The 16,784-nt window shown below is 37.1% G+C and overlaps 1 protein-coding gene across 3 annotated transcripts in view; it reads right to left on the bottom strand.

Moving 5' to 3' along the window:
- Nucleotides 1-1,751: 1,751 nt before the first annotated feature.
- LOC128227333 (asparagine--tRNA ligase, cytoplasmic-like) overlaps nt 1,752-16,784 on the bottom strand; it is a 35,085-nt gene continuing 20,052 nt past the window's right edge. For 2 of the 3 annotated variants that reach the window (XM_052937741.1, XM_052937740.1), the window contains exons 2-15: nt 14,896-14,978; nt 14,153-14,221; nt 13,689-13,781; nt 12,570-12,659; nt 10,107-10,256; nt 9,525-9,611; nt 8,562-8,705; nt 8,218-8,373; nt 7,516-7,637; nt 7,095-7,230; nt 6,445-6,558; nt 5,864-5,995; nt 3,717-3,848; nt 1,752-3,107 (exon numbers count right to left, since the gene is read on the bottom strand). In XM_052937741.1, the coding sequence (XP_052793701.1) occupies nt 2,976-3,107; nt 3,717-3,848; nt 5,864-5,995; nt 6,445-6,558; nt 7,095-7,230; nt 7,516-7,637; nt 8,218-8,373; nt 8,562-8,705; nt 9,525-9,611; nt 10,107-10,256; nt 12,570-12,659; nt 13,689-13,781; nt 14,153-14,221; nt 14,896-14,978 (1,640 nt within the window). In that variant the 3' untranslated portion in view covers nt 1,752-2,975. The remainder of the gene's footprint in view (nt 3,108-3,716; nt 3,849-5,863; nt 5,996-6,444; nt 6,559-7,094; nt 7,231-7,515; nt 7,638-8,217; nt 8,374-8,561; nt 8,706-9,524; nt 9,612-10,106; nt 10,257-12,569; nt 12,660-13,688; nt 13,782-14,152; nt 14,222-14,895; nt 14,979-16,784) is intronic. The other variant, XR_008259797.1, reaches the window with a different exon arrangement.

Below are 16,784 nucleotides of genomic sequence, written 5' to 3'. Positions count from 1 at the left end.
CATATTAAAACATGTGTAAACTGTGTGGGTTTCTCTTTATTCCAAACATAAGTATTTCTTAAGCGAAAATTAATGTACTAGCTTTTTAACTGAGCTAAGTACAGTCTCCAACTGTTAATAAATATTCTGCCAGCTGAGCTCTGTTATTACATTTACTGCCAGCCAGTTTATTCAGCTCTGTAAGTACATCTACTGCCAGTCAGTTTATTGAGCTCTGTTAGTACATCTACTATAAGCTATTTAACTGAGCTCTATTATCACTTCTGCTACCAGCTATTTAACTGAGCTCTATTATCACATCTGCTGCCAGCTATTTAACTGAGGTCTATTATCACATCTGCTGCCAGCTATTTAACTGAGCTCTATCTAAGCTCTGTTCTGACATCTGCTGACAGCTATTAAACTGAGCTGATTTAATACATCTACTGTCAACAAGTTAACTGAGCTATATAATACATCTTCTGCCAGCTATTTAACTGAGCTCTATTATTACATCTACTGCAAGCCATTTAACTGAGCTCTTTTATGACAACTTCTGCCAGCTATTTATTTAAGCTCTGTTATTACATCTACTGCCAGCTATTTATCTGAGCTCTATTACGACATCTACTGCCAGCTATTCAAGTGAGCTATTATGAAAATTTCTGTCAGCCATTTAACTGTGGGCTATGTTCTGACATCTACTGTCAGCTATTTAACTGAGCTCTATGATTACATCTTCTGCCAGCTATTTAACTGACCCTTATGATTACACCTACTCAGTACTGTCAGCTATTTAACTGAGCTCAATGATAACATCTACTGCCAGCCATTTAACTGAGCCCTGTTATGACATCTTCAGTCAACTATTTATCTCACTTGTTATGACATATTATGCCACTTAACTGAGCTCTACGGTATTCTGACATCTTTTGTCAGCTACTTAACTGTGGTCTGATATTACATCTTCTGTCAGCTATTTAACTGAGCTATATTATGACATCTTTTGCCAGATTTTGACTGAGCTAATTGCAGGCTTCATTGTTATCTGTTATCTGTTATCATTTATACTCAAAACACACAAAAAAACAAGTGAAATAAATTGAAACCCATTGAAATTCATATACAGTTTATAATATAAAACAATGTACATGTATTGAGGACTGCAAGGATTCCTACAAATGTAGAATGATGTAATGCTGATGTCATTCCTTTAAGTAAAAAACGTTCAATTAGTCCAATAAACATAAATAGACCAATAACTAGCTCAATCTGATGTCAGGTGTCCCCTTCCCACTGGCTGTCCTTCAAGCGCCCGCGCACCTGCAAATTAAAGGCATTTTGGCCAATATGTGGTATCTCAGCTGAACCTTGATAAAAATAGCATTTTAAGCATGAATTGTGCAGATCTACCCATATTGAACACATTTCCAAGTGTTTGCACTCAACTTCTCATCAAATGTTCTGATGACTCAATTTTTGCCAAAACAGGAAGCGAAAGTTCTTAAAACCAGGAAATGACATAACTAAATAAACAAAATATCAACTAAGGGCTATTCCAATTAAACATAAAACACCCAGGCGGTAGACACTCTTAAATTATTCCACCCACCCTTCAGAAGCAAATTTACCCTTTTGAGGTCCAAATTAGCAAAAAAACACACTCACCCTTGCACTATTTAAATAATTGCTTTCCCCCTGGGGGATAGCCCTAAATAAGATATACTGTGAAATATTACACCAATGTCTTCCATGAAAAAGATGACAGAAAAGCCAGTAATAAAGTGTTTATTCAATGATAAAATACATGCCATTGTCATATCATATTTGTGATAAATTAAGAACAGAACAACCAACTTAATAAATACAATTTTTTTACACTTCATTATTTAAGTCTTTAATCTTGGTGTTATTATGACTGGTTGGCAAAAAACAATAACAAGAGTGGAAATGAGATTCAATGACATTGCGATCAAATTTTCCTTCAAAAAAACTAAAACAGTGTTTGTAAACTAGCTATAATTCATGACTTCTTATTAAAATTAAAATTCTTCATACATGTTCAATTATACTTACCCACTGAGCTTTCCGTATTAATGTTTGAACAGTTAGAAATAAGCTTTATTTGCCTTAAAACCTGTGTTACTGTGATTTGAGTTAGTTTCTATTACGTAGATATTATGATTCTTGTCATATATCACATGACCCTTAATTAGTCTTATCTTAACATCACATGACCCTTAATTAGTCTTATCTTAACATATGTGCATTAGTTAATAACTACAAATTGCAAAGCCATCAATGATTAATTGGTAAAGATCCAAAGTTTATCCACACATACTCAGATTATCAATAAATCAATATTTTAAATGGTAAAGATCCAATGTTTATCCACACATACTCAGATTATCAATAAATCAATATTTTAAATGGTAAAGATCCAAAGTTTATCCACACAAGCTCAGATTATCAATAAATCAATATTTTAAATGGTAAAGATCCAAAGTTTATCCACACAAGCTCAGATTATAAATAAATCAATATTTTAAATGGTAAAGATCCAAAGTTTATCCACACAAGCTCAGATTATCAATAAATCAATATTTTAAATGGTAAAGATCCAAAGTTTATCCACACAAGCTCAGATTATCAATAAATCAATATTTTAAATGGTAAAGATCCAAAGTTTATCCACACAAGCTCAGATTATCAATAAATCAATATTTTAAATGGTAAAGATCCAAAGTTTATCCACACCTTCTCAGATAATCAATATTTTAAAAGTAAATATCCTAAGTTTATCCACACAAGCTCAGATTATCAATAAATCAATATTTTAAAGGGTAAAGATCCAAAGTTTATCCACACATAATCAACTCATTAATAAATCAATGATTCTAATACAAAAGGTACAATGTTTATCCACACACACACTCTGATTATCTGTCATTGATAACAGTTCGCACTTGCTGTGTAGCTGTATTGCAGGAAAGTTTTCACGGCCTGCATCTATCAACGAAGCGGGGATAGAGGCAGACCTCACGGATGTGGTAGCGGTTCAGTATCCAGCACAGGAAGCGCTCCAGACCCAGGCCATAACCCCCGTGTGGGCACGTGCCGTACTTACGCTGGAACACAAGTATTCCAATATAATATTACTGGCTTAAATATTGCCTTTAAAAATCACAGGTAGAAAACAGACCATTCTAATTACAATGAAGAAAACAAATAATTGAATTATCGGAATTTATCTGTACAATTCAATTTCAAATCAATCTAGAGTGAATAACTTCATGTTTAATTCCTGAAAAACAACTTTAGATTTTTGTAAACATTCCAGGTTAAGAAGAAACAACTTCCATATCTATGATAAACAAAGGATATATTTAGTCATTTTAAAAATTAGGATGATATAACACCTAATATTTCAATATTTTTTTTGTTTCAGACTTGATCAGTTTTGTAATTATCTTATGTAACCTTAAAATACACAGTTGAGTTACTCTAGTAGTCTAAAGGTAGTACTTGTCTCCAGTAGAGTAGGCCAGAAACAATCCTAGTGCTACTTCTGTAATTAATTATATACAACCTGGAAATTGTTCATTTTGGCGGTCATTTTTTCATTACTCTTTTGTTTTGGGCTCTTTTTGATAGGTTTGAAAATATGCCCAGGCAAAATTAAAACAATATACATTACATTGTTTCTTAACATGGCTTAGATATTTCAGAGGGCATACCTGGTCTGTGTACCAGTAGTAGTTTGTGGGGTCTATCCCTTCTCGCTTGAACCCCTCCATGAGCTCCTCGTACTGCCAGATCCTCATCGACCCACCAATTATCTCCCCTACGCTCGGCATCAACAGGTCAACCTGGGCATACACATGAACAGTGGACATTGGAAAAAAACAAACACATGAACAGTGGACATGAGGATATACATACACATGAACAGTGGACATTAGAAACTACATACACATGAACAGTGGACATTAGAAACTACAAACACATGAACAGTGGGCATTGAAAATACATACACATGAACAGTGGACATTAGAAACTACATACACATGAACAGTGGACATTAGAAACTAACATACATAAACAGTGGACAATAGACACTACATACACATGAACAGTGGACATTAGATACTACATATACAAGAACAGTGGACATTGAAAATACATACACATGAACAGTGGACATTAGAAACTACATACACATGAACAGTGGACATTAGAAACAACATACACATGTACAGTGGACATTGGAAACTACATACACATGAACAGTAGACATTAGAAACTACATACACATGAACAGTGGACATTAGAAACTACATAGACATGAACAGTGGACATAAGAAACTACATACACATGAACAGTGGACATTAGAAACTACATACACATGCACAGTAGACATTAGAAACTACATACACATGAACAGTGGACATTAGAAACTACATACACATGAACAGTGGACATTAGAAACTACATACACATGAACAGTGGACATTAGAAACTACATACACATAAACAGTGGACAATAGAAACAACATAAACATGAACAGTGGACATTAGAAACTACATACACATGAACAGTGGACATTAGAAACTACATACACATGAACAGTGGACATTAGAAACTACATACACATGAACAGTGGACATTAGAAACTACATACACATGAACAGTGGACATTAGAAACTACATACACATGAACAGTGGACATTAGAAACTACATACACATGAACAGTGGACATTAGAAATTACATAGACATGAACAGTGGACATTAGAAACTACATACACAAGAACAGTGGACATTGAAAATACATATACAAGAACAGTGGACATTGAAAACTACATAAACATGAACAGTGGACATTGAAATACATACACATGAACAGTGGACATTAGAAACTACATACACATGAACAGTAGACATTAGAAACTACATACACATGAACAGTGGACATTAGAAACTACATACACATGAACAGTGGACATTAGAAACTACATACACATGAACAGTGGACATAAGAAACTATTAGAAACTATATACACATGAACAGTGGACATTAGAAACTACATACACATGAACAGTGGACATTGAAAATACATACTCAAGAACAGTGGACATTAGAAACTACATACACATGGACAGTGGACATAAGAAGCTACATACACATGGACAGTGGACATTAGAAACTACATACATATGAAAAGTGGACATTGAAAATACAAACACATAAACAGTGGACATTAGAAACTACATACACATGAACAGTGGACATTAGACACTACATACACATGAACAGTGGACATTAGAAACTACATACATATGAACAGTGGACATTAGAAACTACATACACATGAACAGTGGACATTAGAAACTACATACACATGAACAGTGGACATTGAAAATACAAACACATAAACAGTGGACATTAGAAACTATTAGAAACTACATACATATGAACAGTGGACATTAGAAACTACATACACATGAACAGTGGACATTAGAAACTACATACACATGAACAGTGGACATTAGAAACTACATACATATGAACAGTGGACATTGAAAATACAAACACATGAACAGTGGACATTAGAAACTACATACATATGAACAGTGGACATTGAAAATACATAGACATGAACAGTGGACATTGAAAATACATAGACATGAACAGTGAACATCAGAAAATACATACACATGAACAGTGGACATTAGAAACTACATACACATAAACAGTGGACATTAGTTATCTGTTTAGAAATGGCATGTTTCCTTAAAGATACAAAACAATTGTCATTTTAAAGGACACATTAGAAACCATTATCTGAAGTGTTTCACTGGAAGCCAGAGCTGTTTACTTACGGACTCTGTGAGTCTGCGGTCTTCCTCACAACGGAGCATGTAGAAGGATTTGATCTCTGTTGGGAACTTGCACAGCAGGATGGGCTCCCCGATTTGGTCCGTCATCTTACGTTCCGGGGCTTCTGGGATATCCTGGTGCACGAGATATAATACAGTCAATAGTTGTTAACATAGAAGCCATATATCTCAATAATTCAATATGTTACTGAACACTGACTGTGTTTGAAGTAACTTTTTAGCTGAATCAATTCAGATTTTATTAAAAAAAATAAATACTTATATATATAAATTAACCAGGTTGAAAGTTATATACATAAAATTGAATAATCAACATTGCTATATGTGTATTTCTTAACTTAATGCGTTTAATCATCAATATAGGAAAGTAATTTACAGAGCTAAGATGGAAAGGATTTTACCGATATTTAATGATGGTATTTCATCTGTTTGAAAACATTGAAGAGCATATAGCTATGGTTTTGTTCCGAGGTTGGTTTTCATTTTAAAATAGAATTGGAGGAAAGCAAAATGTTTACAGAAATTGACACTAACATAACGTGATTGTACAATCAAATACTCACATCACCAAATTCATAAAATGATCCATCATCTTTTGTTATATTGTTCTTTTTCAAATATTCCAAAGCCTCTGTATAAGCCATTCTTTTGAAAGGTCTCTTCGGGGCTTTAAAATCCTGAAAAATGTTGATAATTATCAAAATGGTATGCACCATAAGAAAATATAGTTTAAACATTTTTACATTGATTTGGAAGAATGTTATGTTGACTAATGCTAAATCATTCTTGTTGGCTCAAAATTGTGGTCTTGGGTGTGGGGGTAAACCGCAGTACCCAAACAAAACCCATTTGTCTAGCTTGATGACCACAAACTTGCTCACATGCACCTTGCATGACCGATCCGGTAAGAAGTGAGTGTGTAAATCACTGGGTAAACTAGGCAACAAAGATCCTCAATTTCTGTTTCAACTACAACTTGAACTTCAATTTCAACTTGCTACAAAATCTTGAATGTCAAATTGCTATGAGGACACTATGATGTAATCTTAACATCATATCTTTAATCTGTGACTGTAGCATTGGAATGAAACACATGGGGAAATTCATTTAGCCTTTGCAGGAACACAATGAGTATAATGTGGAAGTTGAGATATCTTAGAAAAGTAATGCAACTGAATTTAAAGTGCCTGTGTGTATAAATCTGGCTACATACAGGGTTGAGCTCATACACAATGTTGGCATACGGAGACTTGAGGACACGGTCTACGACGTCACAAACAAGGTCTTCCAGGCGCTCTAGCAGGTTATCAAATGAGATAAATGAGCACTCTCCCTCAATGTGGGTGTACCTACATACAATAACAAACATTTAGCATTTGTAGAATCATCAAGGCTTTTTTCAGTTTCTAAATTGTCCAAATTCAAATGTTAACTCATTGAAAGAAACAATACAGAAAGCAGTGAATAACTTTTCTTATAGTTGTACAAGTAAGACGTTTAATAAATATAATACTTATTAAAAAAGTTTTTAAGAAACTGTGATTTTTTCCAACCACATACAATACTGGATGGATGATTTGAGCATACAATGTACATTATCATACTGAAGAAGTTAAGTGTCTTAGTTAACCTACTCTGACAGATGTCTACGTGTGCGCGAGGTTTCTGCTCTGTAAGAGCTAGCTATACAGAACACATCCCCCATGGCTGGTATGGCGGTCTCCAGGTAAAGTTGGGACGACTGGGTTAGGTAAGCCTACAAAAACACAGTATACCATCTTAACACAGTATACCATCTTAACACAGTATACCATCTTAACACAGTATACTATCTTAACACAGTACACCATCTTAACACAGTACACCATCATAACACAGTATACCATCTTAACACAGTATACCATCATAACACAGTATACCATCTTAACACAGTATACCATCATAACACAGTATACCATCATAACACAGTATACCATCATAACACAGTATACCATCATAACACAGTATACCATCATAACACAGTATACCATCATAACACAGTATACCATCATAACACAGTATACCATCATAACACAGTATACCATCATAACACAGTATACCATCTTAACACAGTATAGAACAGGTCTCATTCTTTGAAGTCATTAATTGTATGTCATGTACAGAAACACTTCATAATGCACTTTCTTAAATCAGGATTTTTGTCTGATACATTTTGCTTTAAATAGAAAGTGGGACGGGGTCTCATATCATTTCAACTAACAAACAGAAACTTTGGTATAACCAAAGAAGCTATATCAGTTAACCAATAGTTGAAATAAATGACTCTGTGCTCATACCTCTTCCCCGAAGTACGGGAGTTTAAAGAGCGTAGACCCCCCTTCCACCTGTGTTTGCACCAGGGTGGGTGGGGTAACCTCGTAGTATCCTCTGTCAAAGTAGTGCTCACGGAAACAGTGCATCACAACTGACCGCATCTTCAACACCTTTGTTGTCTGCAATTAAAAGGAGTGCAGGTTATAATACAAATATTATCATTTTTCTCTATTTTATGACATAAAAGTGAAATGATAATGGTAAACTGGACACATCATATGAAAATTGGTTACAAAATACATACATGTAGCATGTAGTTAAATGACAAAATTATATATTAAGAGTTTATTCAATATATTGTACTCACGTTTTCTCCGCGGATCATCATGTGCCTATTGTCTAGCTGTACGTCTACATGGGCCTCCTCGTTCAGCAGGTTGTCAGCACCCCCTGGAGGTGAGGACCCAACCAGCTCCCAGTAGTCCACCTTCATCTCGTGCCCTTCTGGTGCCTAGACAGTGGAAACTTCCATTTATACTAAAGCTATCACGGGAGTAGTTATTACCCATGGCCCTCGCAAAGCACTTGACACAGGTTTTTTTAGTTGATTCAGGCAAATATCAAAATGATAAACATTCAAAATGATAAACATTCAAAATGATAAACATGAGAAATGATAAACATGAGAAATGATAAACATGAGATGTTTTATGATTATTTTACAGAAATGTATTCCTATTTGCCAGAATGTCAATGCAAAACATAACTCTAAAACAAGGAAGGGCTTGATTTATAGAAATAATTAAATTAAACAGCAAATGATTATTAACAACTTGGCTTCAACTGACAACCAGGAATCAGAGTGGTATCTTTAAAACTGGGCACCAAACTATTAGATGAGTAGGCAGTGTCATGAAAAATAAAATTGGGCACTACTACTAACTAACATCATGGTGGTAATGTGTACCAAATATCAGAGTAATACCTCTACAAGGATGGAAGAAGAGAACTGCACTATTATAAAGTCCAATACAGCTACAAGTGTAAAAAACATGTTCAAAGGAACGTATCTCTAGATTGCGTAGGCAGTTGTCACATAGAATATCAGGAAAATCATTGGACATTTATAATATATACCAATATTATGTGGGTTCACCAGGCTTCAAATTCAACATTATTTCCAGCGGTTCCATGATATAACTAGCATATCTGACCAACTGATACCTTGTTATCTTTTGAAATCAACTCTTGTTTGATCATGTTTATGTTTTTGTATAAGACTTTTACAGACAGCTTTGAAGCTGACTGCTTGTCGAAAGTAAGTACATACTGTTTTTCCTTCTGGGACCACGTTTATCTCGCCAAACAGACACACAGCAGCCTCGGTGGACAGGGTGAGGGCATCGTACGATTGGCACTAGAAATATATCACATATAGATATGTTACATTTATAAGCATTTAATGCAGAATTGCACAAATAAACCTTTCATCAATGACAAATACACATGTACACTGTTTGAAATGGAATTCTTTCTTTAAGTACAGTTTTCTGAAAAAATCTTTGCTAAAAAATATCATATTTACTTTCCTCTTGTGTTTTGTCAGGGGAAAACTTGTCGTTAATATTGTATGCAAAGGGTAATGTTGCCATTGGTTACATTAAATTGCATCCTGATTTGGATAATCATTTGACCTATGGTAAATAATGTTACAATTTTTTTTTTCTTTTATACCTACGTGTATTGTTTTCTTTTCCGATAAATTATCAGGTACAGTGTTGATCCTGATATAATTATTTAAAAATTTAACTTTTTTTCATGCTACATTGAATTTGCGATCATTTTTTTTTTAATCACAGAACACACTCATCTAAAAAAACAAGTGATGGTAACAGTGTGTATATGCACGTACCAATATATCTGAAAGCACACACTGCAGGAAGCCTGTGCCATCACGGAGCACGAGGAACATGAGGTTCTTCCCCTGTCGTCGCAGTCGGTGAACCCAGCCATACACCTTCACACGCACACTGCGTGTCTTCACACCAGCACGAATCTTGATCTGCAAGATACATAGAGTCACCTCTGACCATAAGTGAAGCATGTCACTAAAAAGCACTGAAATTAAGCCTCAGTGGCTGTAAAACCTTTACAGAGTAGAAGCCTGTTTGGGCATGTACAGACAGGGAATGGGGGGGGGGACTTTCCTATTTAAGTAAGGGGTAAGGGGCAGAGTCTGATACCTGTTACCTGATAGTTAGGACTGTTGGGGTCTCATACATGTTAAGGCAGGTCCGGTTCTCACAATTGTTAAGACAGGCCGGCATCTCTCACCTTTTAAGGCATGTCAGGCTCTCATACCCAATAAGGCTAGTCAAAGTCGCATACCTGTTAAAGCAGGTCTGCGTCTCACACATGTTAAGGCAGGTCGGGGTCGCACACATGTTAACACAGGATGGGGTCTCACAGCTGTTAAGACAGGGCAAGGTCTCTTTCCTGTTTGGGTGTGGACAGGGCAATGTCTCAATCCTGTTTGAGTGAAGACAGGGCGAGGTCTCATACCTGGTTAGGTGAAGACAGGGCATTATCTCATACCTGTTAAGGTAAAGACAGGGCGAGGTGTCAAACCTGTTTGGATATTGGCAGGGCAAGATCTCATTACTGTTTATGTGAAGACAGGGTGATGTCTCATACCTGTTAAGGTGAAGACAGGCTACGGTCTTATACCTGTTAAGGTGAAGACAGGGCGAGGTCTCATACCTGCTAAGGTGAAGACAGGGCTAGGTCTCATACCTGTTAAGGTGAAGACAGGGCGAGGTCTCATACCTGCTAAGGTGAAGACAGAGCGAGGTATCATACCTGTTTGGGTGAAGACAGGGCGAGGTCTCATACCTGCTAATGTGAAGACAGAGCGAGGTATCATACCTGTTTGGGTGAAGACAGGGCGAGGTCTCATACCTGCTAAGGTGAAGACAGAGTGAGGTCTCATACCTGTTTGGGTGAAGACAGGGCGAGGTCTCATACCTGCTAAGGTGAAGACAGAGTGAGGTATCATACCTGTTTGGGTGAAGACAGGGTGAGGTCTCATACCTGTTGAGGTGAAGACAGGGCTAGGTCTCATACCTGTTGAGGTGAAGACAGGGCTAGGTCTCATACCTGTTTAGGTGAAGACAGGGCTAGGTCTCATACCTGTTTGGGTGAAGACAGAGCGAGGTATCATACCTGTTTGGGTGAAGACAGGGCGAGGTCTCATACCTGCTAAGGTGAAGACAGAGCGAGGTATCATACCTGTTTGGGTGAAGACAGGGCGAGGTCTCATACCTGCTAAGGTGAAGACAGAGTGAGGTATCATACCTGTTTGGGTGAAGACAGGGTGAGGTCTCATACCTGTTGAGGTGAAGACAGGGCTAGGTCTCATACCTGTTTAGGTGAAGACAGGGCTAGGTCTCATACCTGTTTGGGTGAAGACAGGGTGAGGTCTCATACCTGTTTAGGTGAAGACAGGGTGAGGTCTCATACCTGTTTAGGTGAAGACAGGGCTAGGTCTCATACCTGTTGAGAAGAAGACAGGGTGAGGCCTCATACCTGTTCGGTTGAAGACAGGGCGAGGTCTCATGCCTGTTGAGGTGAAGACAGGGTGAGGTCTCATACCTGTTTGGTTGAAGACAGGGCGAGGTCTCATGCCTGTTTGGGTGAAGACAGGGTGAGGTCTCATACCTGTTTGGGTGAAGACAGGGCTAGGTCTCATACCTGTTGAGGTGAAGACAGGGTGAGGTCTCATACCTGTTTGGTTGAAGACAGGGCGAGGTCTCATGCCTGTTTGGGTGAAGACAGGGCTAGGTCTCATACCTGTTAAGGTGAAGACAGGGCGAGGTCTCATACCTGTTTAGGTGAAGACAGGGCGAGGTCTCATACCTGTTTGGGTGAAGACAGGGCGAGGTCTCATACCTGTTAAGGTAAAGACAGAGCGAGGTATCATACCTGTTAAGGTGAAGACAGGGTGAGGTCTCATACCTGTTTAGGTGAAGACAGGGCTAGGTCTCATATCCGTTTAGGTGAAGACAGGGCGAGGTCTCATATCTGTTTAGGTGAAGACAGGGCGAGGTCTCATTCCTGTTTGGTTGAAGACAGGGCGAGGGCTCATGCCTGTTTGGGTGAAGACAGGGCGAGGTCTCATACCTGTTTGGGTGAAGACAGGGCGAGGTTTCATACCTGTTTGGGTGAAGACAGTGCGAGGTCTTATTCCTGTTTGGGTGAAGACAGGGCAAGGTCTCATACCTGTTTGAGTGAAGACAGGGCGAGGTCCCATACATGTTTCGGTAGGGCAGGCAAGGTCTCATTTCTGTATGGGTATTTGCAGGGTGAGAAATCATACCTGTTTGGGTGTGGGCAGAGCAGGGTCTTGGGTCAGCACCACTTTCCTGGCCTCCTCCAAGTTCTTCTCGCGACGCTCAGCATCCTCATCCTGTAAAACAATGTTGTTGAGATACATTTACAAGAACACATTGAATTAAAATGTCCTTACCTAATACAACAATGACAAGAAGGAAAAGGGGCTTTCAAGTTTAGCATGATTATTTTCCTTAATGAGAAAGAACCTGTCCCTTAATGAGGAAAAATATGTCCCTTCATGAGGAAGAACCTGTCCCTTTATGAGTAAGAACCTGTCTCTATATGAGTAAGAACCTGTCCCTTCATTAAGGGAGAACCTGTCCCTTTATGAGTAAGAACCTGTCCCTTTATGAGTAAGAACCTGTCCCTTTATGAGTAAGAACCTGTCCCTTCATGACAAAGAACCTGTCCCATTATGACAAAAAACCTGCCCCGTCATGACAAAAAACTGGTCCCGTCATGACAAAAAACCTGCCCCTTCATGACAAAAAAACCTGCCCCGTCATGACAAAAAACCTGCCCCGTCATGACAAAAAAACTGGTCTCGTCATGACAAAAAACCTGCCCCGTCATGACAAAAAACCTGCCCCGTCATGACAAAAAACCTGCCCCGTCATGACAAAAAACTGGTCCGTCATGAGGAAGAACCTGTCCCTTTATGAGGAAGATTCTGTCCCTTCATGACAAAGAAGAATCTGTCCTTTTTTGCTAAACCTTCTCTTAAATTTCTGGCTTATACACTACCAAAGACATAACTCAAATGGAAAAGGATACAATGATAAACGTCAGATCTGCATAATAGAAAATATGGCTACAAACTTTAAATTTTTCACAGTCACCACTATTTCTTCACAGCCCATCATACTTTTGAAAAACGTACCATATAATGTGTATAAAACGATGGACAGAAACAACACCAGCAGTACACAAAACATACCTCAATTACCAATAATGAGTTACATTATTTTGAAATAACTTAAATTAATCAATAAGACCAAAATAAAACTTATCCCAAATAATTGGTGATGGCCAATTGGCTATTGGAAATTATTGTTAACAAAACTCTGCTGATATTAATGAAGCACAATAATTCAGTATATACATCTCTCTTGGCCTTGTCAGCAGCCTTGTTTGCCTCACTCTGCCAGATCTTCTTCTGCTTCTTCATCTGAGCCTTCGCTAGCGGCTCATATTTCTGCATGTAAACAACAAAACAGTTGTAAACAGGTTCAAGTACTTTAAAATATAGCAATACCTCCAACTATGTGGAAATGACTCACACCATATTGTTCCAAAGGTGATAAACTGGTTGAAATTGTCACAGTTTTGGTATTCTAATGTGCTAAAATAAACTTCACACAAATCCGCAAATAGTCCGGTGGATAATTTGGTAAAATATTATTCATTAAAAAAATAATGAAATTTATCAACTGCTTGATTTTAATCTTTAAATATTCTACATGAACTGTTATTTCAATATTATCTAAATTCAAGGAAGTCTAATAGATTTTTTCTCAAACAATAAACATATCATTATTTAAAATATATCGGGCAGATGCTTTATACCTTGCCTTCCTCCTTGCCGTCCACAAAGATGTTCGGTAAAGGCTCCTTGCCATCAGTCTGCCGCAATGCCTGCAACATACTCACAGACATTCACCAATTTGCTGCAAACAGTTCATTATTTATGGATCTATATCACACTTGTTCATCAGGACTGTCAAGTTTACGATACTTTTAACTTCATTTTTAACATCGCTGACAGACTGATTTTGACACTGGTACTACAGTTTGCAAGTGAAATTAGCATTTCAAGTATTTGTTGAATGATCGTAAATATAAGTCCAACAAAATTTGACAAGTGAATTTCAAATCAAATGCACCATCACAAGCTGATCGCCTCCTGACATTATGGACAGAGCTTTGACATATACTTTGACATATACTTTGACATATTATCAGGAACCAGCTATTAAAGAGGCGGGCTCATACCCCTGTGAAGCATACATACTCGTACAGCAGGCAATGGTTTTACAGAAACTGACTGATTAATTCAAACTTTTAGATAATGCTCACAATGATGGCACAGTTACAAATGAATGTCTTTGAAGAGACGAAATCTTACTTTCTGAAACTGCTTTTGGGGGAGTACAAATTGACTGTGTTTTCATTGCAAAATGACAATGTGAATGTGATTTATTCAAGTTGGCTTTGCTAAGTTTGCTATAGAGCCATTGAAAAATATACTCTATAATAGAACTGCTTAAACATTTGTTTTTATGTTTCACCACAAATAACAAGTATCTTACCTCCAGCACGGACTTGAAAGGCTTTTCAGCCGTGCCATCTCCGGTCTCATCTGAACCCAGTTTCTCTGAGGTGTAAACCTCTCCTGAAAATAGTAAATAAATATACCTAACTTAAAGTTATTTAATGTTATGGCTGAAATTTTAAGTCTTATAGCATTACATACATGTATGTTTGTAAAACGGGAAATGACCATTATTCATTAGCCAAAATATATTTTTTTATGTAACAAAAACGAGCATTGAGAGATTTTGTTTTTATTTAATTCCCTCGTTATGTCAGGTTTGAATGTACACAAGAGTGTTTTACAATGGTGTCAAAGTAAACATTGCACCTACGAAATTAAAGAAGTTTAAAACAAGATAATATGCAGTTTACTGCATTGAAGCAGGTATTTGTGGTTGATCTGGATTTTAAGGCTCAAATTTGATACAGTATTTCCGTTTCAGATGGTTTGTGATGAAACTAGCCTGCTGAATTGAATCAGATTTATGTTCTGTAAGCCTTCCAGACAAAAAATAACATGAAATCCAATAGCCAAGAAATCTAGTCTACTATAGACTATACCGGTTCTTGTTGAGGAGCATGCATATCTACTCTGCTTTTTTTCCATATAAATTAAGTTTAGATTAAATGTCGCAATTTTGTCATGCAAATATTGCTGAAGATTCAGTCCTCTATCCAATTTACGAAAAAGCTGTCTTGTTTGGTTAGTTCATATTTTAATCTTATTTTGTTTTTAAATTAAAAAATATATATATTTATTTATAAGGGGTATGTTTTAAAAGTGGCCAGTACGAAGTTTAGTTTGATTTAGTTTGATTTACCTTTATATTTTTTGTATATCATTTATATAATTAAATGAGATTTGTTCATGGGTAAAACAGATGATTGTAGTAAACAAAGATTGTACAGGCCAATTTTCAATAAATCAGCTGAAATAACAAAAAGAAGTAGACAAAACATATATAAAAGATCTTTTTAGACTTTTTCTTGCTCATAAGGCTCCACGCTGTCTTTGACTCAACACGTTCAAGGCCCAATTCTAGTTGCGCTTATAACTTGAGTATACAGGACACCAATTTCATAACGGCTAGTACTCAACCAGAACTTTCAACATGTATACCCGAAGAACACCTGTAGATTCTCTATTGTGAGGACACCTAAGTTTGTTGAAAAAAAAACTCTTTGTGTAAAACACTGGTACAATGTATAGCCGAAATTTGTGTTTCAGTGGTATTGGTTCGGAAGAAAAGGAAAGTGACACATATTGTATGTATAGAACACTTATGATGTAAAATAAATCATACTGTCTTTTTTGTGCATGCTGATCAAACCAAGATATTGATGTTTTCTAAAGCTTTGGCCTGTTGCAGCTGTTTCCACAAATATACAACACAGGAAGAAAACTGACAATTGAATGAAATATGCATGGACCGAAATGACAGCTGATTTGTCACTGACATTAGATGCCATTGAGGCAGTTTTAAGATTAGGACCAATCAAAGTGTGTGTTATGACCATGACCTTTGACTCTATGACCTCAAAATCCATAGGAGTCATAAGCTGGTCACCAAAAACCTAAATGTCAAGTTTGAGGGCCATGGGTGCAGGTATTGACGAGTTATCACACAGACAAGCTTTTTTCGTTCAAGGTCACTGTGACCATGGCCTTTGACCCGATGACCCCTAAAATTATAAGGGGTCATCTACAGGTCAGATGCAACTCCAAGTCAAGTTTGAGGGCCATAGGTACAGGCATTGTCGAGTTATCAATCAAAACATTTTTGCATTCAAGGTCACTGTAAACTTTACATTTGACCCAATGACTCCTTAAGTCAATACGGGTCACCTACTGGTCAGGCCCAACTTCCATGTCAAGTTTGATGAT

Source organism: Mya arenaria, chromosome 3 (assembly GCF_026914265.1).
Source record: "Mya arenaria isolate MELC-2E11 chromosome 3, ASM2691426v1".
Taxonomy (NCBI): domain Eukaryota; kingdom Metazoa; phylum Mollusca; class Bivalvia; order Myida; family Myidae; genus Mya; species Mya arenaria.
Note: the sequence above shows the minus strand (reverse complement) of the source record. Positions and strands in the feature narration are given on the sequence as shown.